We start from the raw sequence: 27236 nt of genomic DNA on the forward strand, positions 1-27236 counted from the left end.
TAGAAAAAAAGTCATAAGCCAATAAACACTTTTCTAAAAAAACACTTTTAGCTATGAAAAACACTCCCAAACACCCTCTTAGATTCCTTGCAATCGTAAGTAGGAAAAAGAACATTAGGGTTGAAAAGAAGAAATAACGAAGAAAGATAGGGACGGGGAAGTGAAATCAAGATACCAAAATTTAACATGAAACCAAAAACTCAAAAATAAAAAGTACCCAGAAGCAAAGGAGAAGCATATGGACATTTTGAGAGGAGATCAAATTCATCTTTGGAAAACACTAACTCAAAGACAAAACTTGAACCTAGGAGGAATCGGCTATATAAGATGTGTTGAGTTACATAGAACAATTTAAATTTGGAGATGATGTTGTTTTCTAATTTATTGCAATTTAATTGTTGGTTCTATGAAGACCGAAGATGGAGCAATAAATTTTTACCGGATTTTATGCACCGAAAGTTTAAAGTAAAAGGGTATTTTCGGAAATTAACTTAGACATTTGAGTTGAAAAAATAAAGAGCTATGGAGATTATAAAGATTGTCACTTGATAAAAATGTAATTATTTATTAGTTCATGGGAAGGGGTAAAAACATAATATAAGTTATTTACATTAATCAGTTTTCCCCTTATCGTTGGTGAAGAGGAGAACACGGTGTATAAGTTTCATTGTCGGAAAAGAATGGAGGGTACTGGTGGAATTATTCATCAGGATAACCTTGCGTGATGCGAAGCTAGATTCTTCGGACTCATGAAAAGCTTAAAGCAAATCAATTCGTAATAAGACTGAATTTTCTTTGGTTTCACGCCGATTCTTCTGCAAAACCTCAGAGGCGAAACATCGAACAGATAGCGTGCATCACATACAGCGCACTTCCGAGTTATGATATTACCTTTCGCGAAGCTAGGAACACTTGCTTTGAAAACGATTTGCAAACCAATCGCCAAACGTATCAAGAAAGAGGCTGGCCGTCATCCTCAGTTCCGCCACGCCATCATCAACTTTGCCCAGGTGTGGTTGCCTGTTCCACGATTCAATTTCACTTTCCAAAGTCATTGAATGTTATTTCAAAATATCTGCTACTCTGAGTTGGAAACTTTAGTGCATTTTGTCATTTTAACCTAATAGATCCGTGAAGTAAAAGATTAGAAACTGTTATCGCGCAAGTTATCATGGTATTCTTTTGACCAAATTTTGTTTTTGGAAAGCGGGATCTAGTTTTCTGTTTTTCAAGAACACCAATTTTAACTAAATTTAGTTATAATCACATTTGAAACATGTATGCTAAAGCATAGGGAATGAAGTAGTGGAATCATGTTGTGACACCATTAAAGAGTTTTCTTTAAATTTGCTGATCTAATTTGTAAAGTCCTCGAATTCAGTTGTGAACGAAAGTTTTCCTTTTGCGATTCTGAAAATAAGAAGAACAAAAGTAAGGATTTCTTGATCAAAAGCATTTCTTTTATAACTCAGTTCAATCCTGTATACTATACAGGCTAATCATCGTTTCAGAACAAAGTTGCAAAGACATATATATGGTCATGCAATAGATGCTGCAATTCGCCCTTTAAATGAGGAAAAAGCTGTCCAAGCTGCTGCAGATCTTCTTGGAGAACTCTTTGTGTTCACTGTAATTTTCATATCCTTACATACATACACACCCATCCAATTCATTTGATTGATTAAGATGTTTCACAAATTAGCAAATAATTACAAGTTCACATTCATGATCCAATTTATGCAGGTTGCAGGAACTGCTGTTATCTTAGAGGTCCAAAGAAGCTCAAAATCAGAAGCTAGGAAGGAGGCACTTCGCAGACAAGAATTAGAGGTTAAAATTTATGTTCACTTTCTCTTATAAATCATGCAACTTTTCTTTCTCAAAGATTTAATAATCATCCTTACTTCTGATATCTTATAGACCCTGAGGCAACGTGATGAAGATCTTGCAAAGCAAATTGAGATGCTTAAGTACAAACTTGATGAGATTGAACAAGTTGCCAAACAACAAGGACTAGTTTTGAAATTTAGAAAGACTCATCCCATTGAAGATGGAAAAGCAAGTGAATCTGGGGTATTAATTTAGGTGTGTGCTAGAATTGAATGTCTTCATGGATAGATACAATGATGAACTAACTCTAGAAATGTTTATTATCCATTCTCCTTCAGTTAATAAGATCCTTGAGGGCTCTTAAATGGTGAAATATAATTGGGTAAAGAGTGTTTGAAGACATTTTCTTTAGATTTGAGTTGTAATATTATGTTTATTTTATTGTATTTGTAGTAAAGTTGTAGTTAGGTTATGTATGCGTGTAATAAAACTATAAAACGACTATAAAAGTATAAACATTCTTTTGAAAGATAAATGATCCTGTAGTTTGATTTTTAACTTCAGTGTCCTTAAAATTTAGTTTCACTACACTTTCGATCTGTTGGGGTTTAATTTAACGGAACATTTTTGTAAATTTGTTATGAGACAGTGACAATGTTTTTAGTTTTATGAAAGGTAGGAAAATTTATGTAATTTTGCTTCATAGTTACCTAATTCGCCCCTGAGGCCGGGTACCTCGTACCGGTTCGCTGTGTACCGAATCGGGGTACGAAGGCGTACCAAATCGATCTGGAACGGGAGCGGAATCGGGATTGAAGCGTATCTATTCGGTCTGGGAACGGGAGCAGAATCGGGAATTGTAGTGTACCAATCGATGCTTGGCAAAGGGCCGATCGATCTTCAATTCGCTTATGGTACAATGAATTTTGTGAATCGCTTCAATTGGGATGTCGATTGGGACGCCAAGTCAGTGCCAACCTTCAATTTGGCGGGAATTAACGAAACGCTTGGAAAAAGTCGTAAGTCTCCTCGATCTCCAACCAAATCGTCTGTACCAAGCTATCAAATTTATGGATACAAAATATAGTATGATACTCGATTTCTATTATCTCATCCAAAATCTGTTCCAATTTCTCTTCATCTGCAATTTCTTTACTGTTTCACCGATTGAGAAAAAATGGCGTTTGGAAGAAATGCCAATACTCTAGCAGACAGTGAAATACAAGGCAACACCCACATCAGTGAAACACAAGCAGATTACATTATTGATGTTGATGATGAAGTACAGCAAACACAACAAAGATCAACAATCCCTGAAGGAAAAGATACAAGCAGACCACTTTTAGAAGAAGTTACATTCTGTGGTGCAGGAAACAGTAAATATACTGGAGGTTCTAAACAGTGGGTTTATAACCACTGTAAAGGCAAGTTTACCAGCTCGTACACCCGAATCCATGTCCATTTTTTTGGACCTGCTGTAGGGAAAACCGTCGATATTAGAAGATGTCCTGTCATGGTTAAAGATTAACAGAAAAGAGAAAGTCTTAGGAAGAAGGTTACAGAAGCATAAAACAGTGGAGTTGCAAAGTGTTTGAAGAATTCCGTTCTCTCTAAAAATGCATCTTCAAGGAAACGCATTGAAGAATCATTTGGAATATTAGAGAGGAACGTGGTGGACTTGAAGATAGTTCGAGGATTATGTGCCAACGGAATCCCTTTCAATGTTTTACGTAACCTGCAATTCCTTGAAATGATTAGCGCCATCAAGAATGCACCGGATGGATACAAACCCCCATCGTGTGAAAAAGCGAGAACCGTATTACTTGATGAATGTGTTACGGACGTTGAGAAGGAGCTTACACCGATTAAGGACACGTGGATCACACAAGGAGTCTCAATAGTCTCGGATGGGTGGTCTAATGTGAAACATAATCCACTCATCAATGTCCTTGCGGTTAATTCCCGTGGTGCAACATTCATGTACACGGAAGACTTTTCGGGGGTTGAAAAATCGGGGGTAGAAATTTCAAAGTTTCTACTTGGAGCCATCGATAATATTGGACCAAGTACTGTATTACAAGTTGTAACCGATAACACGGCTAATTGCAAGACTGCTGGGCGGGAGATCGAAAGGATACACAAACATATTTTTTGGTCCCCATATTGCGTGCACACCTTAAATCTCATTTTTAAGGATTTGGCGAAGGAATTTTATTGGCTAGAGGAGACCTATAAGAGAGGCAAAGGTATTGTCAAGTATTTTATTAACCACACACATGCTTTATCATTTTTTAGGGAAAACTCAACTCTAGAGTTATTGAAGGTTGCAAAGACTCGTTTTGCCTCACACTACATAGTTTTGCATAGATTAATGGAGTGTATGGAGGCTCTTTCTACAACCATTGTTCTTAATTCTTGGCGGGAATGGGTCAAGAATGGGGACGAAGCCACTCGAATACTTGGGTCAAAAATCGCCAATACAATCAAAGATGATGAGTTTTGGGACGATGTTGAAAATATATTGGCTATCACAAAACCAATATTTTTGTTACTAAAATTTTGTGATGGTGAAGGTCCCAAAATGGGAGAGATTTATGAAAGGATGGACAACATGCTAGGTGAAATCAAGGATGTCATGAGGGAAAATAAATATGCAAGTTATTACCCTCAAGTTGAAAAAATTGTTTTGGATAGGTGGGAGAAGATGACAATCCCCCTTCATTGTTTGGGATTTGCCTTAAATCCAAAATTCTATGATAAGCACTACCTAGAAAAATTGGCACCCGGTGGCATGGCACGAAAAGCTCCCAACCAAGATAAAGAAATTGTACTTGGTGTTATGGAGGCATTTGATAGAATCGCGGAGAATGAAGAAGAAGCAAAAATTTTACGAGAACAATTCGTGAAATTTCATATGAAGAAAGGAATTTACTCTATGACCTCAACTCAAATTGATGTCGTAACCATGGACATAATTGATTGGTGGGCAACTTATGGATCGAAGACTCCAAAATTGGCGGATGTGGCGAAAACAGTACTCTCTCAACCGATTCGTAGCTCCTCGGCGGAGAGAAATTGGAGTACATACTCCTATATTCATAACGTGAAGCAAAATCGTTTAAATTGCAATAGAACGGACAAACTAGTTTTTATTCACTCAAACATTCGGCTTCTATCCCGTTTCTCAGAATCTTATAAATCCGGACCCCTGAAAAAATGGGACATAAATCCGGAAAGCGATTATATAGAAGGTTCAAGTGCCCGATTGGAGGAAATGACTTGGGAGAATCTTGATGAAGAAAGCGTGGAGAACGGAAAAGGAAAAAGGCAGCGGTTAGATAGATGTTTTATGTTTGGTAATCTTGTGATGTTTTATGTTTGGTAATTTTGCATGTAATCTGTTACATCTTTTGGTACTTAATGAATTAAGACTATGTTTTTGGTATTTTGGTAATCTTGATATAATATGTTCCTTGTTTATCATACATTTACAATAATATGTTTCTAAAAAGGGTTTACATTTGGGTACACTGTACCGGACTTCATGGTACACTGTACCGGTTCGTACCGAAATGAGCCTACCCCCTCCGAATCGGATACGTCCAATCTAGTGAATCCCGTACTCGTACCTCGTTCCCGTACCGGATCGATCAGCGAATTAGGTAACTATGTTTTGCTTTTGGTAGGATTATTAATGTAATTTTGTGAAAAGCAGAGAATATTTCAATAATTTCAATAACTTTGCGAAAGTAGGTACCATTTATTAGAAATGGACCATTTATGTAAATTTTGAAGCATATGGACCATTCATGTAAATATAAGTCTGCACAGGGACCTATTCTCTAAATTACATGGACCGTTTTTGTAGTTAATTTTCTATGGAGGGACTATTACTGTAATTTTTTATTAAAACAGGGACCATGTTATAAGTTTGGAGGGACCCTTTGTGTTGAGTATTTCTTTTGCAGGGACTGTTTGGATAAATATCCCAACAAATATAAAAAGTTATAGTATTGAGTATTGACTATTGACCATATGTCGTTATCTTTGTTTTCTCCAACTCTTTCATCTTCATCCTCAAAAAATCGTAAACTTAAAACAATTACGAAAATCAATCCTAAAATTAAACAACAAAAACTGAAAATCAAAATCAATACTTAAACACATAAAACACATCAAAATTTAAACTCAAATAGTGGAAAAATCTGATGGTGTCAATGGTGTCGGATAACTTATGAATATATTTTCCTCTTAAATTCCTTTTTTCTTCATATCTCTCGTTGCCTTTTGTTGCTTGTAACTATGCTGACATTGAATACTTGAATCTCAAACTTGAGACAAGCGTATTAATGTAATATGGTTTGTTAGGAAATAAAAAATTGCGTTCTTTTGAGAATATTCAATTTGTATGCAGTTCTTGTACTAAGCAAAAGTAAAGCTTTGTCATTTCCCTCGTTTGGCCAATGAATTTCAACCTTTTGATTTACTTACCATGCTAGCTACCGATACCTTCTTTACCTTTATGAACGATTACACCTCTTTCATGTGAATTTATTTCATGCATTTAAAGAGGATGTTATAACTCATACTGTAATAAGGTTTAATTTGATGAGATCGTAACATTCTTTTTTTTCTGGTGAAATATTCTAATTTTCTGTTAATAAAAAAAATATAATATATATAATATTCTAATATTCTAAAACAATATTTTTAACATATTTTACATTGAAATATTCTAAAAGTATATAATGTTAGAACGTATCTCTCTCTTTTATATATATATATATCTATACTACTTTATAATAGAAATCCAACTATTTCCATAAATAGATTCAATATAATAATAATATTTTTTAAGACGTCCAAACCATTAAGCTGTTAGTACAAGTAATCATTAATAAAATAATATTAAATTTTAAGAGGTATAACCCTTATTACGCTATTTACAATGAGTTTATGCATAGAAAAATACCAAATCTTACGCGGTTAACATGAATTACGTACATATTGAATAGGCTTTGGCTTTCTTCTTCAAATTGAACTGGTCAAAGAAGAACCCGTCTTCCTCAGATTTTGCCAATTGAATCGGTCTATAGATAAACTTTATATATCATCTCTTATCTTAGTATCTATAGCCCTTCCTTGTAGAATAACCCTAGATGAGTCGCCATCTCTTCTCTCCTTGAACTCTCTCCCTCTCTATTAAATACTCTAAAATTCCTCCCATATTCGACGCAGTTACCCACCACACCTTGACCACTGAGACCATTACAGTCGCTGCTAAACACCTCTGCCTTTCTCTTCTCTTGCATATCTCCTTTAGAAACCCGAATATCGAACATCACAACACCATCAGTAAACTTTGTTGTCACATAACCTTCACTACCATCAAACAGGCCACCTTCATCATCATCGCACTTCATCTTACCACCGTTCACAACCCCCATCTCTCGACATCTAGCATATGCTACTGTTCTATTCTCTAATTATTTGATTTTGATCGATTGCACCGGTCAAGTCTAGAACGAATCTTTTTCTTCATATCTCTGCCCCATCCCCTTATATGACCAATTGACTGCAAAAAATTTCTTATCTGTGAGGTCGTAAGTGTTACGCATTTTACACACATACCTGGAGACCTAACCATCTACTACTCACAGCTGGTCGCACTCGACTCTCTAGAAACCTCAGACAACCATTTTCACAAGTGTCACAGTGGACCAGGATCCAACACGATTTCAAGGTTAGTGCTCTTTAACTGACAAAATTTTGTGAATTTGAGAATTTCTCTTTTTGTGGTCATAGGTCTCCAACCATCTCTCTCTCTCTCTCTCTCTATTGCAGAACCAGGAGGCAAACACTATTAATTTACAAACGTTCTCTAACAATACAGGTTTTTGTTAGCAATTTTAAAGTGTTCTTTTCAGTCATTTATCACATAATCGTCAATGTTTACTCTCAATTTCCGGTGTTTCCTCTCCATTTCAGGTTCTGATGTTTGTCTACATTTTGGGTAATCATTTGTATATTAAATATTCTTGTATAAGTGTATCTAGAGTAAAGCTTTCTTGTTTAAGTGGTACTAAGGGTATTTGTGTCCTTTTGACATTTCTCAACTATCTGTATCAATTCAGGTATATCTTCAACTATCTGTACTGATATGGACTCCAGTTAATGAAGGAAATATCTTATTACTCTATCATTTTACTGTAGTTGTTGAATCCTTATCCATTTAATTAATGTTTGTTTTCAAGAAAAATAACAATGCTTGCTAAACCCACCACCTTTGTTATCGTTCTTTGCACTTCCCCTTTCTGTCTCTCTATCAAAAAGCTACCTCATAGCTTCCACATATTAGTTTCCTCTATGCATCCTTCTAAAATTCCGGTGCTGCTGACCATCGTCCTGTATCTATGCGTATGTCTAACTTTGTGTTTATGTGTGTTTACAGGACTTGAAATGGATTGATATAAACCAACATCTCAAAGAAATCGTGGGTAAGCTTCTTAAGATCTGAATATGATCTTCTTGTTGGGTTTTTAGAGCTCTTGTAGTTGAATGTTTAGTTTTTTCTTTAAAGTTGCAATATGTAAGTTTTTGTTATTGTTTGGGGTAAACCCATTTGTAAGTTTTGTTTTTGAAAATTGCAATGCATAAGTTTTTGGTTTCATTTATTGTCAGACAACAAAAAAAATTTAACTGACAAAATTTTGTGAATTTGGATTGATTTGTTTCAAATTTTATCATATACATATTTGACTATTGTATCATTCTTATATTTGAAGGTACCATATGAATAATAGTTTCTTCTTTGTTTTGTATGTATCATGTACAAGAACATGGGAGTGTTTTGTTCTTAATATTTTGTATGTAAATGAAAAAAATAAGCTTTATTTATGCATTATACCATTTGTGAATGAAAGTTTTTTTTTTTTTTTGTTAATTCTCATGTGTCTTTCTTTGACATTCGTAATTGGTTTGGTGGGTTCACGTTATGTGGTTATATTTTGGTTTTCGATTTTGTTTTCGGGTTAAGTATTTTGTTAATTAATTTATTAGGAAACTATGATTTCATTTAAGATTAAAAACTTTCTTCCGTCTTTGAGTTCATTCGCATTTATACATTAAAAACTTTGCATTTTCATTCAAATTCTTCGCATCTTGCATCCATCCGTCTTTGAGTTCATTCGCATTTCATCGCATTAACTGAGAAATTAATCAGTTGTCTCATATTCGCATTTCAGTTGTTTGAGAAACCCAGATACGAACCTAAATGCGAAACCCACTGATTTCAAATGCGAACCAACCAAAAATCATCAACCACGTACTTGTGTCACCAAATGCGAACTGAATATCACCATTAAATTCTCCTCGCATTCTATAGATGCGAACACAATCCAGATCTCCGACTCCAAGCTTGCGAAATCAAAATCAATTAACCTCAAACAAATCGTGAACTTCTTATGCGAACTGTTTTGACCCACAAAACCAAATGCGAACTCAATTGATGTCATATGTGAACTGATTTCATATATGCGAACACAATTGATTTCATATGCGAATCCACATCCATCGATATGAAACCAATACCAGTTACAAGCAATTAGTAGCAACCATCGATCCTCTAATTTTCAATTACTCAGCCTTCGCTTTTCATACAACCCGTCGACCCTGAAAAATCGATAAACACCAAATGTCTCATTTTTAGATCGATTTTCTGATTAAATGTCATATTTGAAGAATGATCGATTTTCTGATTAAATGTCATATGTGTGACATTTAATCAGATTACAAAACATGTTTGTTATTAATGGATGAGATAGATTTAATGTATATCATCAGTTTTTTTTTTAAATGACAATTTAAAAAATCCTAATCAGTTTGGATAGAATTTGAAGTGCTTATCTGATAAGCACTATGATAATTTCGAAGTTAGTGTTATCTTTTTCTAATTAATAATGATATAAACTGTAAAGATAATTTCGAAATTAATATGTTGACTAACATTGATCCTTAAAATTTGGGATATGAATGGTTTTGAGCGGGAAAATATTGACACCTGGGTAACCCTCTACAATAAATACCTATGGATTGTGTGACATTGGTTGCCTTTTAAAAGACATAAAAACAAGGCATGCATTTATACCCCAGAAAATAATAATGTAATAGCAAAGGAAAAACAACACCATAAAAACATGTTACTTATTTGAAACAATCCAAAAAAAAGACAACCATAAAAATTCCAACATCAAATAAATCTACTAAAAAAACTTAGGTGTTAACAACTGCATCTTCATCATCCTGAGATGGCTGGTTTTCAGCTGCAACAGTAATCAAACCACTCCTGACAAAAAAATAAAATTTAAGGCATTCATAAGTTTCTTGATCCTTGAAATATATAAAAAAAACAGTTTTTCATGATCGTTTGTAAAACAAAGTACAAATGATCTTACCCGACATCAACAGGAAATTCACCATCTTCTTCATCACGAAGCCTATAACATCTGTTTCGGCTTTGAACTTTGACACGGGGTCTCTTCAGTGGTGGTGACAAAGTTTTTGGTTTTGTTGAATCTAATGTGTCAGACTTTTCCACAGCTTCATCATCCAGCTTTTCATCTTCAGAACTTAGAATATCAATAACCTCATCCCAATTCCAATTTAGCAATGCCCATTCCCTTTTCTTTTCTTTCTCATGTTTCTCATGCATACAAAGTTGAAGGATGATTTGTTCACATTCCTGCTTATTTACAATGCTACTTGAGTTCGACATTATGGCCGTTTTTCTATGTCAAAAGTAGTATTAGTTACAACGTAACAATTAAATCAAAAGAGAAAACAAAAAATATGTGAACATACCTTCTTCCCAGGTGGAAGAATCAAGTCATTATCGAATTTCAGAGAAGCAAACATAGGTATTTATTGTAGAGGGTTACCCAGGTGTCAATATTTTCCCGCTCAAAACCATTCATATCCCAAATTTTAAGGATCAATGTTAGTCAACATATTAATTTCGAAATTATCTTTACAGTTTATATCATTATTAATTAGAAAAAGATAACACTAACTTCGAAATTATCATAGTGCTTATCAGATAAGCACTTCAAATTCTATCCAAACTGATTAGGATTTTTTAAATTGTCATTTAAAAAAAAAACTGATGATATACATTAAATCTATCTCATCCATTAATAACAAACATGTTTTGTAATCTGTACATATATACGTATTTAAGATTACGAATCTTGCTTCCATACTTTACCATCAAACCATTTGTTCCATTGATTTCATAAAACCATCTGTTCTATATGCTATATCAGAATCAAACAGGTATTGAACTTTTACTTTATTTCATAGTACAAGCAATATGTATTAGAAAAACCATCAAGTATAGCAATTATTAACTGAAGTGTTTTTCAGTTGAAATGGATATTTATCATACTACTGTTAATGAATTTTCTGCTTTGGGGCAAATATATGAATGGTGGAACATTACAAGTGTTAGAGTATTGTATGTTTGGGAGGACATGGAAAACAACAGGATGCTCTTGTGGATGATAGATCGCCAGGTAAGGTTTTTTTCCAATTAAAATATTCAACTTCTATTAAAAGTTTAATTTTGTAAATAATACCATTACCATTTTGTTATTTACACCAGAGAGAAAAAATATTAGCAATCGTGTGGTGAAGTTCAATGATATATGTAGTTATTGTGGGGCAAAACGACTACAATTTGAATCTGCTGGCTTTTGTTGCATGAGTGGAAAGACAAAGTTGGCAGACTCATCTATTCCTGACGAATTACACAATCTTTTCACCTCAGAAACAAAATTAGGCAAATTGTTTAGAAAGAATATACGTGCATACAACACCAACTATTCATTTGCATCAATGGGCGTAGAAGTGGATGAATCGATGGCCAATATGACATCTGGGGTATACACTTTTTGTGTGAATGGAGGGATATACCATAGAATCGATCAGTTAGTTCCAAGGAAAAAGGATGAACCTAAGTTCTTACAATTGTATTTTTACGATGTTGAAGCTGAGATGTCAAATAGACTCGAATGGAAGAATCTTGCTAAACCAATTGTTGAAATTTTGACTCGCGTTCTTGCTACAAACCCATACGTTGCAATATTTCGTAGCCTTGCTGATCTAGGACCGCTCGACAATTACAGAGTCACTTTAAATGCATCAGTAGAACTAGACCAAAGGGTGTACAACCGGCCAACCACATCCGAGGTTTGAAATTAATTATGTACATATGTTTTTGAGAAAAAAGATGTTTCATGTATTAAATATAACTATGCAAATTACGTACCAGTTTTAATCATATTTTTTCTATTGTATAATTTCACAGGTTGCTGGTATTTGGATTGAAGGCAATGACAACATAACCGCATATAAAAGAAGTATTATAGTATATGGAAGGTCCGACAAACCAAAAACAATTCAATCTTATTGGGGATGTTATGACCCATTGTGTTATCCTTTATTCTTTCCAAATGGTGAGCCTGGATGGCATTCTAACATACTAAGGCAAGGGGTTTCATTCAATGAGATGGTTAATGACGACCAAATCTTCGATGAAGATCTAGAAGGTACGCATAGCCACAATTTTAATATTGTTAAATTTTACAAATGTAAAAATTGATATAATTTATTCAATTTAATCATTATGTAGAGACTGATATAAGAACGGGTAGGAAAACTGTAACTATGCGGGAGTACTACTGTTACAAGTTGCAGATTCGATCAAACTTGAACGTAATTATGTTAGGAGGGAGATTATTACAACAATTTGTGGTAGATATCTACATCAAGATTGAGACTTCGCGTTTGGAATTTTGTAGAAAAAACCAATCTACAATAAGAGCGGAGTTATACCAAGGTGTTGTGGATTGTGTCAATGCCGGTGAGGTACAAGCAAGTATGATTGGGCAACGTGTTGTTTTGCCAGCAAGTTTCATCGGAGGTCCTCGTGACATGCGACGACGATTTCTCGATGCTATGGCTTTAGTTCAAGATGGAGGGAAACCTGATATATTCCTTACAATAACGTGCAATCCGAATTGGCCTGAAATCCAAAATGAGTTACTTCATTTTCAAACAGCACAAGATAGACCAGATCTGGTTGCAAGAGTTTTTCGTGCTAAGTTACATGACCTTAAGGAACAACTCTTGAAGAGGCACGTCCTTGGTGTGGTGAGTGCATATGTTTATGTAATAGAGTTCCAGAAACGTGGTTTACCACATGCTCATTTTCTCTTAATAATGAAACCTGAATGGAAGCTCACCAATACAGACCATTATGACAAGTATGTGTGTGCCGAAATTCCAAACCCGACAAAGTATCCTATACTACACGATCTGGTCAAATCACACATGATACATGGTCCTTGTGGTACATTAAACAAAAAATGTTCTTGTATGCAAGGTGATCCACCAACCTGTCGTTTTAGATACCCTCGACAATTCAACGAAGCCACAACACAAGGAAAGGACACATATCCGGTTTATCGAAGGAGAGATAATGGAATTGCTGTGAATAAACAAGGTATTATGATGGATAATAGATGGGTTGTCCCATATAACCCAAAGTTGTTGATGATGTTCAACTGCCATCTAAATGTTGAGGTTTGCTCGAGTATAACATCAGTGAAATACATCTTTAAGTATATTTACAAGGGTCACGACAAGCAAGTTATCCATATTGATCCAGATGCACAACCTGTTGTTATCAATGAGATAAAACGTTTTCAGGATGCACGATACGTCTCCGCTCCAGAAGCAGTATGGCGAATTTTTAGCTTTTCTCTTAATCAAATCCACCCTAATGTGATCACTTTGCAATTGCATCTTCCAAACCAACAGTTGGTTAGGTTCACTGATGATGATGCAATGAAATCAGTTGTTGAGAGGGAGAAAGATAAGAGATCAATGTTGACTGCATTTTTCAAGATGAATAAAGATAACGTTAATGCAAGAGAATATTTATACAAAGATTTTCCCAAACACTTCACATGGAATAAAGAATCGCGTCTATGGAATCCTCGAAAAGTATCACGAGCAGTTGGTCGTTTGGTTTCTGCAAATCCTGCTGAAGGTGAGCGATACTATCTACGTGTGTTATTATGTCATGTTAGGGGTCCTACATGTTTTGAAGATCTGTACACAGTCAATAACGTAAGACATCCCACATTTCGAAAAGCGGCTCTTGAAAGAGGGTTAATAGAGACAGATGATAGTTTATCGCAGTGTCTTGTAGAGGCCTCCTTGTTTCAGTTTCCAAATGCTCTCAGAAGGTTGTTTGCAACGATATTAGTTTTTTGTGATCCTGGAGATGTTCGCAAGATATGGAATTCCCACTACAATTCTCTCTCCGAAGATTATAGTAGACAATACGATAATGTCAATCGAGTACAAAATATGGTCCTTACAGACATAAGCGTATTCCTACAGTCTATGGGTAACAAGCTTGATAACTTTGATCTCCCGACTGTAAACACCGATTTGAATTTTCAGTCTGGAGTTTTTCGAGAGGTACAAGAAGAATGCTCTATAATTGTGGAAGATGACCATTTGCGTGCCAAAGAGTTTCTCAATCCTGAACAAAAATATGCATATGATGAGATCATGAGGCATGTGTGTACTGATTGTACAGGAGTGTTCTTCATAGATGGTCCTGGCGGAACAGGAAAAACATATCTGTACAAAGCTTTACTTGCTAATATACGCAAACTTGGTCATATTGCACTCGCCACAGCTTCATCGGGTGTTGCGGCTAATAACATGCCTGGGGGGAGAACAGCTCACTCGCGTTTCAAACTTCCTCTAACTCCAGATAATAACTCATTCTGTAGAATCCAAAAACAAAGCGGTACCGCTCAACTACTTCGGCTTGCAAAAATAATCATATGGGATGAGGCATCGATGGCAAAGCGACAGGTGGTGGAGGCGTTTGATCGGACAATGCAAGATATCACTGGGGTGGCACTCCCTTTTGGTGGAAAGATAATGGTTCTGGGAGGCGATTTTAGACAAGTATTGCCAGTCGTAAGACGTGGGACACGAGCACAAATTGTAGACTCTAGCCTACGAATGTCGCCTCTTTGGTCTTCGATTATAAAGTTGCGGTTAACAATAAATATGAGAGCACTTACTGATCCATGGTTCTCAAACTTTCTATTACGGGTTGGTGATGGAGTTGAAGAAACAGTGGACGGAAGTTTTATTCGCATCCCTGATGATATGGTCATTCCATACACTGATAAAGAAAAATCATTAGATTCTTTGATTGATGCAGTGTTTCCCTCATTGGAATTTAATAGGTCTGAATCAGATTATATCATATCGCGGGCAATATTATCTACAAAAAATGATAGTGTCGATGCGATTAACGATTACATGATCGATCGATTTCAAGGAGAAGAGAGAATTTACTATAGTGTCGATGAAGCCATAGATGATAAAAATGGCTTCTATCCGTTGGAATTCTTAAACTCGATCAGTGTTAGTGGTTTACCTCCGCATTACCTTCGATTAAAAGTTGGATGTCCGATAATACTGTTACGGAATATTGACCCAGCAAATGGGTTGTGTAATGGCACCCGATTGATATGTAGAAGCTTTCAGCAAAATGTTATTGATGCAGAAATAGCTGTTGGTCAACATGCAGGAACAAGGATATTTTTGCCTAAGATTCCTTTATGTCCATCTGATGATGATATGTTCCCATTCAAGCTAAAGAGGAAACAATTTCCTATTCGATTGTGCTTTGCAATGACAATCAATAAAGCTCAGGGACAAACAATTCCATATGTAGGTATCTATCTTCCAGAACCAGTATTCTCGCATGGACAACTTTATGTTGCATTGTCCAGAGGGGTTTCACGTTGCAATACAAAAGTATTAGTACATCCTAACGAAAATTCAAAAGGTGATGGGGTTTATACAGCAAATGTGGTGTATAAAGAAGTATTGCACGATTAATATTTTGTATTGTCTTGACTGGTTGCTTTTTATTGGTTATTTGATGCATGATGTAACAAATAACACCATAGTTTGATTATATTGTCTTCAACATGTACTTTTTTTTAACATAACAATTTTGTAATGGAAACATATCACCGAAAGAACTCACGTGCCCCGCCGCTTTGCGCGGGTAGACGGCTAGTATATATATATATATATATATATATATATATATATATATATATATTTACTATATTATTAAGGATATTGCCCACTTCTTAAAAATTAAGAGGTACAAAACAATACATAATGTACTAACATGTTATGCATCTCACTAACTGACATCATATACGCTTTTCCTTTTCCTTTTGTGAAAAACCCTAAAATCCTATACACCCATCTTCAGACGCCGTTTCTCCCATTTCTCTTATGTATCCCTAAACGTAACCACCATTCCGCCTACCTCTTTGAAGTTGTCGCTACCTCCACTCTTTTGAGACAATCGCTACTTCCACCCTCCGGCAGGCCTCCGCTACCATCACCCACCTTACGTCGCTACAACATAGAAGAGGGTCCCCCATTAACCCTTACATACTAACGCGATTATTCTTCCATTTTAACTGTATAATTGACTCCCTAGAAGTTCACCTATACTACCACCGACATCCACCACCCCCCTTTACCACCCCACTTCTACCTTCTATCGGGAAGAGAAACCCTAAACCTATCCCACCGCCACCGTCAACGCCAACATCACACACCGTTCACAGGTACCACTAACCCTAAGTTTCCTCCACCATCGCCACCAGGCATCACACACACTAATTTTGAAGATACTGTCTATATTCTTTCAAATTTTGAAGATCCAAAGATGATTACAATAGAAATCGGATTTGGGGATTTATTTTTATGGGTTTTTCACTCGACAAGTTTCGTGTTTTCTTCTTTTTTCTATCCGATTTCTATTGTAATCAGCTTTGGATCTAACGTAGAGTCATCGAACCGAAGTTTGTTTTTTGTTTCTTCCTTACAAACGATGTTGCTTTCTCAAAGATTTTATGGCAGGACCATTGAAGGCAGGTATTTTTTTTTTTAATATTTAGCGATTTTTGGTTCCATTTTGTACTGCTTTTTGAGTTTTGAAGATCAGATATGAGTTTGATACAATAGAAGGAGAATCGCACGACCAGAAGAGCAACAAAATTTACAGCCGCCAACCCCCGACACCACCACCACCACCAAATCTCCCTTCTACGACATGTGGCTATGTAGTGGCTTGAGTGAATGCATTCGATTATGGCTCACGGTGGTGTTCTATTTTGTTGAAGGTCTGACTGTGGTGGTGGGTCATTCTATCCAAAAACCTAACAGCGTCACTAATCCATTATGAGATTCAAATTTTAATCAGATTCCTCATATCTCGGTGTTTCCCTATTTTTAGCTGAAGTTGAATGATTCATGTTTAAAGTTGGGAGAAACATTCAAATTGGAATAAATCAAAACCCGCACTTCATGCATTCTTAGGGCTCACCTCCTCCGCCTTCGACTACCAACTATCTCTAGCCACATAATATAGCTTCTCTATAAATTTCTCATTGAGTTCAGTAAGCTAACTCTAGAGTAAGTTTCTTGGTGGTTTATTGTTGTCACCATCACCACCTGTTCTCTCTGTTTGTGTGTGTGTATATATATATATATATATATATATATATATATATATATATATATATATATGTGTGTGTGTGTGTGTGTGTGTGTGTATTTGCACTGATTTTTTGAAGTCTTATTGGAAAACGAGTGAAAAAGGCTGCCGATGTTAAGGTATGAAATTAGTTTATGTTATCTTCTACTTCCCTGTGATTTTTTATACATCAGAACTTAGGGCATTTGCCTTTTTCATACATCAGGTAACTTATGTATATCATATGCAGCTTCACTAATGTTTTACCCAAGATTGTATTCTTATTTTCAATTTTTCCTATCATCCATGGCTGAAATTAACTTTATTTTTTATTAGGTATTATGTGTTTTGGCGAGCATTGTTGATGTTAATCATGTTTCTTCGTCTTCCTTCATGTTTTATTATATACATCAGAAGTTAGAGCTTGCACATTTTGACTTGCACATATCTGAATCCTCATAGCATTTGGGAATTTTATGAAATGAGGAAATGGATGATGGTTAGCTTTTTATTTCCATTTTTGTTAGTTTGTTCTTCATATTGTATACTAATCAGATATCCAACAAATCTTTATTGTTTCTTGATTCTTTTTCATCTATTTGATGTGAAGCGATTCAAGGAGATTAAAAGTTGCCCCACCATTGTGATGGTTGAATGCACTAAAGTCTTTTTTTTTAATTTCTACTTTCTGCAACTAAAAAAAATTTCAGGTAACCTGCAAATTTTACTGCAGGTAACATTATTAATTCACGTAGTAAGAGTGTAACCATTTAATGTCTCTAATCTTTTGATGAAATTACAGAAAAGATGTCAAATATATTGCCTCCAACTGTAGATAATACGTAAAATTGTTTACTCTACACTACTTTTGAACCGGATCCATATTTCTATAGGTTTCTGACCAATCTTTTTTTATTTTAGTTTTGAGGTGAAAATTATAAATCAACCTTCCTTAAGTATTAGAATTTGATGGCATTTTACCCTTTTTTTTTATCATGCCCTTCATAAGCATTGCTTAATGGGTAAAAAAGGTAATTTTCTAATTTTCCTTCTATCTAAAAATGCCCTTCATTTTGACATCTAAATATTGTGGAATGAGTTTTCTAAAAAACTCTTATGTTTCCAATTGATAATGTTGGCAAAAGAGGTGGATCTTCAACATGTTTTGACAAACTGGGGGTAAAATGGTCCAAGTTTTTGAAACTTGCCAAAATAGCAACCATAAGTCCATAAAACCCAAGGTAATAGCTCAAGAATAAGACAGATAAAAATTGCAACTTTTGTCCCATTGACATGTGTTATGTTTAAAAATGTATCAAATATAAGTGAATATGTGAGAAAAACACAACTAATTTTCTGATATTTATGTTCAGATATGCAGATTTTAGGTCTTGAAGTGTCTTGAAAACACTGTAGTAGGAGATGAAATGTTTAGGGGTATTTCAGGTGGGACAAAAAAAAGCGAGTCACAACAGGCGAAATGAGACCTATGACCTATTTGATGATGTCATACTTTTAGCAGATGGACAAGTTGTGTATCAAGGTCATACTTTTTCTTTGATCTTACAAGAAGTAATGTTTAGCTCTTAGGTTGCGTTTGTTACATGTAATTTCATTTGGAGTTATTGAACTTTTGGCTAATGCTGGTTTCATGCTACAGGTAACATCAAAGAAAGATCAACAGCAATACTGGATAACAAAAAATGAAGCTTACAGTTTTGAATATTCTTGCTCGGATTTTAGATTCTAGCAAACTAATGAAATTAAAGGTTAGCATTTTTTTATTTAATAAAAAAAAAAAATCTAAAATGTACTTTTTTCACTCATAAATAAAAGTATGTTGCTTTATATGATTTTTAAACAAGAAGCAGTAATCAAGAAAAAATATAGTTTGTTGTGTTGTTTTAATGTTTGTTTATTTGATTCTTTTCAGGGAGAAATGAGCTTGCTTCTTTGACATATATTTTTTAAACTTAAAATCGTGATGGGTATTATGTTTTTTTAGTTACAAGGGCATAAATGGTAAGGGGAAGATGCTATTATGAGTAAAATTACAGGTTTGGTGTTGTTAGTTGTTGGTAAGTATTTTTGTTGTTTCAAATGATCAATTTACCCTCCATTTTGTTGTTGAAGTGACTATTTTACCTTTTGTAGTGTTGTACAGGAATTTGATGTTCGTAGTAAGAATGAGCTTCTTGCAAAAGAACGTGCTGAGTTTATCAAATTATTGCAGGTATTTTAAAATTTACAGCTAACTATTTTAATGAATTTTTTGTTGGTTTATAATTTCATAACCAATTTTACATCTTTTTGTTTGTATTTTTCTCTTAACAGCAAGCCCAGAGTGAGGCTGCATCTGCATTTGGAAATGATGGTGCTCATTTAGAAAAATAAATCCAAAATCCAAGGCACATTGAGTTCCTGTTAAGTGTTTTTGTGTTTTTTGTAATTTTGCTTTAGTGTAATCATAATAAACCCTTCCATGTTGCAGCTTTGGCTTCTGGTCTTGCAATTGCTTCTCCAACAGAACAAAGAACTGTAAGCCCTTTCTTTTTTGTTTTATTTAAATGTTGTAAGCCCTTTCTTTTTTGTTTTATTTTTTTCACTTATTATGTTTCTGTATGACACGTATCGACTTTTTAATTCTGTAATGTGTAAAAGATTAAGTGACTTAATTAGATGTTTTGACTACCGATCTATTAAACTGTTTTTTAGATTACAATATATTTCCAAAAATAAAATCGACAAATATTATATTCGTTTTTAAAATTTTGAGTATATTTGTTAAGTTTCATATGATTTTAAAATATTTTTGGTAGGGATTTTGATAATTAGTATATTTGTTAATTTTGTAAGATTTTAAATATTTTTGGTATGGATTTTAATATTCATGGTAAGATTTTAATTTGCTTAATTTTGGAATGATTATCAATATCCAAAAATACAACATTATATTCTATAATAGATTATTCAACCTATAAATTTAAGTTATGTTCTTCATTTTTAACTCACAGCAAAATTTCACAGTTGAGGTTTTGGGACGATTTGATCATTGAGTTGGAATCGGGAAGACTGCTACACTGCTTCATTGCGTTTCTTGACACGGATTCAGGTTCTCTTTACTTCTTTTATATTTTATAACTTCAAATGTGTACAATATTTTATTTCTTACTTCTATTTGAAGTGATAAACTTCTTTTGTTTCAACTGTTGATATTATTCTGTCTTCTATCTAAATTGATCACTCTTCTTATTCTTTATCTCAAATAATACATGTATATAATTTGTATATATGTGTGTATGTATTTGTTTGTATTCTATCTAAATTGATCAATCTTCTTATTCTTTATCTCAAATAATACATGTATATAATTGAATTCTAGGTGTGTATTTATTTGTTTCTGACATTCTGCATAAGTGTGGTTTGTATATGTATAAGTTAGGATATTTGTTTTGAATATTTTTAATCAGTAAATATCTTTTAATTATCAAATTGATTGTGGTATTCTGGCGTGTTCTTTTGAAACTTGCCAAAGAAAAAACACCACAGTTTGTTTCTTATCAATACTATATATTATCTTTATTATTATTATTATTATTATTATTATTGATGGGTTTTAGATATAATAATTTATTATAATTTATACAATTAGACTTTTTTTTTATTTGACAAGTTACATTTTATTAATAAATATTATTTGTTATTAATATATGCTTTAGGTTTTCTGTAATATTTAATAAATAAACCATGTAATAACAACTCTTATTGCTTGGATATTTCAAAAGTTCGATACATATGTTATTATACTTTGGGCATCTCAAATCAATATAGTTTTTAATATAAATAAACCTTACAGCTTCCAATAATAAATCACCTAGAAAATCTATCCGCATTAAAGCGCTATTTTTCATGTTATTATTCTTAATATTTTAATGTTTGATAGACTAAATTTTTGAAAATACAACTATCTGTTTTTCTATTTAAATATAACATAATTAACGTTAAGATATATAATCACAAAAAAAATAAGCCCACACCTTTAAGTTTATAAGCCCAAATCTTAGTTTAAAAAGAATGTAATTAGTTTTTGAGCATCACAACAAATTCAACAGTTTTTTGAACATCACAAATTAATGAGTATTTGCTTAAAACCCGAAGCTTTTATTCATAAAAATTATTGGTGTGAACTATAAAATTTCTATTGTTTAATGTTTCAACAAATTTAACACTAACTTCAAGCTTTTTTAAGTACTAAATTATTTACTTTAATTTTAATACAATATGATATCTACATTTTACCATGTAATAAAAACTCTTATTGCTTGGATATTTCAAAAGCACGATATATATATTATTATACTTTGGTAATCTCAAATCAATATAGTTTTTAATATAAATAATTAATTAAATTAATTCTACATCAATCACATCCGACTTTCGTTTTGTAGAATCATGAATGGTCATATTTACGTTGATGCATTTTCGTTGCTACTAAACTACCATTTGTGGTATGTTTTGATATCCGTTCGTGTTGATTTCATTTGGAGGGATTCAAGAGCAAACAAACTTTTCATGGTTCTCATTGATCAAAATGTATGTTTACAAAACTATTTATATCTGTTTTTCTATATAATCACAAAAAAAGAATTATTGGTGTGAACTATAAAATTTATATTGTTTAATGTTTCAACAAATTTAACACTAACTTCAAGCTTTTTTAAGTACTAAATTATTTACTTTAATTTTAATACAATATGATATCTACATTTTACCATGTAATAAAAACTCTTATTGCTTGGATATTTCAAAAGCACGATACATATATTATTATACTTTGGTAATCTCAAATCAATATAGTTTTTAATATAAATAATTAATTAAATTAATTCTACATCAATCACATCCGACTTTCGTTTTGTAGAATCATGAATGGTCATATTTACGTTGATGCATTTTCGTTGCTACTAAACTACCATTTGTGGTATGTTTTGACATCCGTTCGTGTTGATTTCATTTGGAGGGATTCAAGAGCAAACAAACTTTTCATGGTTCTCATTGATCAAAATGTATGTTTACAAAACTATTTATATCTTATATTCATTTTCATAATTTATCACAAGTATTTTTCTTTATAAAAATATTACATTTTCTATTAGAGAGAGAAATTGTTAGCAGTTGTTCCACAACAAATGATGCGCTTTATTTATGGATGGAATCTATTGGGTGGTGTGTTTTCTTTAAACCATTTCCAAATCGAACCAACCTATGCTGAGTATCCGAGATATCAAGAATACAGTTTATTACGTGGTGATTTGATGATTAAGATCAGCAACAACACGCGGTTTAATCGTTTGGCCGATGCTATCATATCATGGTTTCCGGTTTTCCCATTGGTTCCCTCAATAAAAAGTTTAGTAGAAAATCGGTGGAAAGATAATGGTTATGGGAGGTGACTTTAGACAAGTGTTACTGGTCGTGAGACGTGGCACTCGAGCACAAATTGTCGACTCTAGCTTACGAATGTCACCTCTATAGGCTTCAGTTAAAAGGCTTCGATTAAGTATCAACATGAGAGCGGTAAATGACCCATGGTTTTCTGATTTTTTATTACGAGTCGGTGATGGAAAGGAGGAAACATTGGACGAGTCCTATATTCGTATACCTTATAACATGTCCATTCGGTACACTGATAAAACTAAATCAGTGGACGCTCTGATTGATGCAATATTTCCTTCTTTGGAATCCAACGACGCCGACTCAAAATTTATCATTTCGAGGGCGATACTGTCAACTAAAAATGAAAGTGTTGATGAGATTAATAATAAGTTGATCGAACGATTTTCTGGCGAGCAAAAAGTTTACTATAGTTTTGATGAAGCAGAAGATGACAAAAATAACTTATATCCGATGGAGTATTTGAACTCGCTAAATGTTAGTGGTGTACCCCCTCATTATCTTCGGTTAAAAACTGGGTGCCCTGTAATACTTTTGCGAAATATCGATCCTTCAAACGGGTTATGTAATGGCACCAGATTGATATGTCGAGCTTTCCAACAAAATGTCATTGATGCAAAGATAGCGGTTGGCCAACATGCTGGAAAAAGAGTGTTTTTACCAAGAATTCCTCTATGTCCGTCTGACGATGAGATGTTCCCATTCAAACTTAAAAGAAAGCAGTTTCCAATTCAGCTTAGTTTCTCTATGACAATCAATAAAGCTCAAGGACAAACAATTCCAAATGTAGGTGTTTATCTACCAGAATCGGTATTCTCACATGGCCAGCTTTATGTGGCGTTGTCCAGAGGAATATCACGTGTCAATACCAAGGTATTAGTAAAGCCGGAAAAAACGTTTCATAATGATGGAATCTACACATCAAACATTGTATACAAAGAAGTGTTATGTGATTAACAAGGTACAATCAACAACTTATTATTATACAATTTCTTCAAATATGTATCTTAGATGCTTATTTGATGTTTAATGCAGGGCTAGCAGATGAAGCAACATGATTGCAGATTGGTGTAGGTTATATATTAGACATGTTATAAATGTACAAAACTATATGGTTGCAGATTGTTGTTATTTATATATTGTTAAAATCAAGTATGAACTATCAGATGAATTATTTGAGATGTAGACTCAACTTTTATCGTATTGTATGACTATACACCTAGCAAGAAACTATATGTTGAAATGAACTATTCGACACATAATAGTCTACCAAATGGCCGCAATGAATAACCCACGTCTAAAGGAAACTATTAAAACTATCTTCCGAAAGAAACTTTTTGCCGCCCGACGCTTAGCGCGGGTAAACGGCTAGTATATATATATATATATATATATATATATATATATATATATATATATATATATATATATATATATATATATATATAGGCTTAGGTTATTCTATTCAAAGTAATTATTATGTTATTGTATGCATAAATGTGGGTCAATCAATTTTACTTATTTTAAGAAAGTCATTAATATATATTATTGAATTAAATATAATTGAAAAATATCATCTAATTTCATTACAAGAGTATTTTAGTCAATTAATATATATTTAATAAAGGAAAATTGCATATTTTTAGAGATTATAGATTCTATTAATTTTAAAAATCAGATTTTACAAATTATAATTCTTTAAATTCGGACATTGTGAGAGAATGTGTTTTTGAGTATATTCAAAAATAAAATTATTCTTGAACCATAAATAATAAAAATTATCTTGAACCATAAATAATAAAAATTATCTTGAACCTATCTATAGATCATGACTTTAAAAACTTCTCGTAGAATAACAAATTCTTGAACAATTAATTGAAGAATAAAAACACAAAATACATTATTTCTTATAGAATACGGGTAACAATTCTTAAGAATTACATTTATTGTTAAAGAATAAACCTAAAAAACTTTCAAAACCGAAAAGAAAACATCAAAATCTAACAACGACACTACTACATTCTAAAAGAATAATTTTGCTTAGAATCACTTTCAATTTTGTGGTCCGTTCTTCAAGCATCAACTTCTGTGAAAACAAAACCAAATTATAGTTTAGATTCCAACAAAACTGGAATTCATGATTCCATTCCAACATAATTGGAATTCACGATTCTTTTATCTTCTTCATGCCAATCTCAAGAATTGTACCACATGTTTATCTTCTTCATGATTCCTAAAATTGTATAGCACCCTAAGCAATTTAACAATTTCCAAGAAGAATTAGAAATTCAAATAATTGAACAAAGCAACACCAAACCATGACATATTTTAAGAGACAATAACATATATGCAATACCCCATGGACAAAAATACCCTTCCAGCAATACATTTAGACAATTTCAATTGGATTGATCAGCTAAATACTAATTAATGACTGTTCAAATTCTTTTTCATTTGCAGAAGAAGCAAATTCAACAATATTCAAGTAGGCTTTTCCGATTAAAGGAACCTTGTTCTTTAGTCCTGTGTTTGATCCCTGGATTAAAGCAAAAAAAAAAAATATGATATCTTAGTAAAAGCATATGATAATTCCAGATATATTATACAATTAAACATAATCTGATTGAAATTCAATGCCATATACATGAAAAGAAGATTCAGAACAATGTTAAATAATGATTAAAAATAATTTAAAAGGGGAGAAAATAAACAACTCACAACTGTAAATGCAATCTCCCATGGAAGAAAGTCATTTTCTTTATACCCAGAAAGGGTACAAACTGAATTGAATTCTTGATCCCAGAATACAACACAGTTCGGATCAACGATTTCCCCTTCTCTTGTGAAATCCCTCTTAGCTGTTCTTCTAACTGAACCCAAAGTGATCTTGGGTCCTTTCCACAACCCTACGATTATCCTTCTCTAAGTCGGAATGTTGAGGATCACAATTCGCACCCTCCATCTTCATGAATTTTATCGACATTCATCATCGGCGGAGATTATCTTCAGCTTCGATGTGTTGATAGAATAACACATGAACATGGAAGGGTTTGGTGGTGGTCGTCGGCAGCGGTGGCTATAAGGAAGGAAAAGTGTCGATACCCTCTAGGATGCTAGGGCTTTATCTGGTGGGAGATTGAGGAAGACATGCTTATTTATTTAGTTAAATCCATGATTATAGGGATTATTTTTGGAATTTACTAAACAAATTACTAAATTACCCTTATTTATTTATTTAATTATTTAATTATTTATTTAAAATTGATTGGCCCACATTTATACATACAATAACACAATACTTGGTTAAAACATTTGAACCTAGCTCTCTCTCTCTCTCTCTCTATATATATATATATATATATATATATATATATATATATATATATATATATATATATATATCTTTGGTTTACCCAACCTTTGTCATATATACCGGGTTGTTATATATTTGTAAATACATTTGAGTCACTTATATCACAATCAATAAAAATGTTGGAATGAATCATTGAGTTGAGCTAGTTTGTCATACAACACATTATCACTACTTTGCTCAAAGACAAGACATCATAGTCCACTTTTGTCACTCTTCTAGAGCAAGTTCGAGATCATTCTTATAACGTCCCAAATTTCAATAAAAAAGTTTAATTTAAAATCGGATTAACATTCAAATGTCATTCCTTGAAAACATATCATAACATTCATTTGATTAAAATCCGTAAAGTTAAACCATAGTTAACTTATAAAACCAACGAAAGTCAAAATAATAATATGACATTGGTGCCATGTACACTCACACGGTGCCCTTCCCCCTCACATCCGATGAACTTGAAAAATATTCAACATAACAACGTAAGCATAAAACTTAATAAGTTCCCCGGTATACCACATATCCCATCATACATACAATGAATACAAACAACAACTCTCGACTCCGGTGTCGATCCACCTGATCAACGACAACCAACAACTCCTATGCCATCTAGTCATCAACGAAGACTAACGTCTCCCATGTTGTCTAGTCATCAACGACAATAGGATCTTAGCTATCATACAACTACTGTCTCTTAACCCTCATACAAACATATAGAAGATACTACTAATATTGATGGTAGCCTTAATGAATACATAATCATATGTAGTTAGGAAATAAGATAAACAATCGAACATATGATCCTACCCAAATGCAATAAATCAAAAAAAGAACCATGCAATAAGACCATATTAGAGTTCTAATGCTATCTGATTTAAAGTACGTACAAACCCTACATCATTCACTCAATAACCTACCAAAATT

The 27236-nt window shown here is 33.4% G+C and overlaps 4 protein-coding genes and 3 long non-coding RNA genes across 19 annotated transcripts; 6 read left to right on the top strand and 1 right to left on the bottom strand.

Annotated features, from left to right (window-relative positions):
- Window positions 1-625: 625 nt before the first annotated feature.
- Window positions 626-2388, top strand: LOC145041502 (uncharacterized). The gene is made up of 4 exons (XM_078989612.1): window positions 626-1010; window positions 1495-1629; window positions 1744-1830; window positions 1921-2388. Exons 1-4 carry the CDS (start codon window positions 882-884, stop codon window positions 2083-2085), a joined length of 516 nt encoding a protein of 171 aa, XP_078845738.1. The 5' UTR covers window positions 626-881; the 3' UTR covers window positions 2086-2388.
- A 619-nt stretch (window positions 2389-3007) lies between these two features.
- Window positions 3008-5215, top strand: LOC145039440 (uncharacterized). Its single transcript, XM_078987501.1, has 2 exons — window positions 3008-3346; window positions 3428-5215. Exons 1-2 carry the CDS (start codon window positions 3008-3010, stop codon window positions 5213-5215), a joined length of 2127 nt encoding a protein of 708 aa, XP_078843627.1.
- A 1636-nt stretch (window positions 5216-6851) lies between these two features.
- On the top strand, window positions 6852-8474 carry LOC145041503 (uncharacterized). The gene is made up of 2 exons (XR_013680232.1): window positions 6852-7573; window positions 7675-8474. It is a non-coding gene; the product is annotated as an uncharacterized LOC145041503 (long non-coding RNA).
- Window positions 8475-9844: 1370 nt separating this feature from the next.
- Window positions 9845-11500, bottom strand: LOC145038403 (uncharacterized). Its single transcript, XM_078986778.1, has 2 exons — window positions 10284-11500; window positions 9845-10174 (listed from the first exon to the last, which is right to left on the bottom strand). Exons 1-2 carry the CDS (start codon window positions 10601-10603, stop codon window positions 10102-10104), a joined length of 393 nt encoding a protein of 130 aa, XP_078842904.1. The 5' UTR covers window positions 10604-11500; the 3' UTR covers window positions 9845-10101.
- On the top strand, window positions 11256-16125 carry LOC145039441 (uncharacterized). The gene is made up of 5 exons (XM_078987502.1): window positions 11256-11404; window positions 11538-12075; window positions 12194-12434; window positions 12518-15605; window positions 16098-16125. The coding sequence occupies exons 1-5, from the start codon at window positions 11256-11258 to the stop codon at window positions 16123-16125; spliced, it is 4044 nt and encodes a 1347-aa protein (XP_078843628.1).
- A 42-nt stretch (window positions 16126-16167) lies between these two features.
- On the top strand, window positions 16168-20740 carry LOC145041504 (uncharacterized). 13 transcript variants are annotated; one of them, XR_013680236.1, is made up of 8 exons: window positions 16168-17149; window positions 17249-19031; window positions 19149-19257; window positions 19422-19566; window positions 19643-19721; window positions 19823-19911; window positions 19980-20026; window positions 20503-20740. It is a non-coding gene; the product is annotated as an uncharacterized LOC145041504 (long non-coding RNA). The 13 variants fall into 13 exon arrangements; XR_013680234.1 differs by having other exon boundaries at window positions 16171-17628; window positions 17825-19031; XR_013680238.1 differs by having other exon boundaries at window positions 16179-18729; window positions 18862-19031; window positions 20503-20694.
- A 1678-nt stretch (window positions 20741-22418) lies between these two features.
- On the top strand, window positions 22419-24116 carry LOC145038404 (uncharacterized). The gene is made up of 3 exons (XR_013679356.1): window positions 22419-22554; window positions 22645-23903; window positions 23978-24116. It is a non-coding gene; the product is annotated as an uncharacterized LOC145038404 (long non-coding RNA).
- The last annotated feature ends 3120 nt before the right edge of the window (window positions 24117-27236 follow it).

Source organism: Lactuca saligna, chromosome 4, assembly GCF_052625555.1.
Source record: "Lactuca saligna cultivar CGN05327 chromosome 4, ASM5262555v1, whole genome shotgun sequence".
In the NCBI taxonomy this organism is placed as follows: domain Eukaryota; kingdom Viridiplantae; phylum Streptophyta; class Magnoliopsida; order Asterales; family Asteraceae; genus Lactuca; species Lactuca saligna.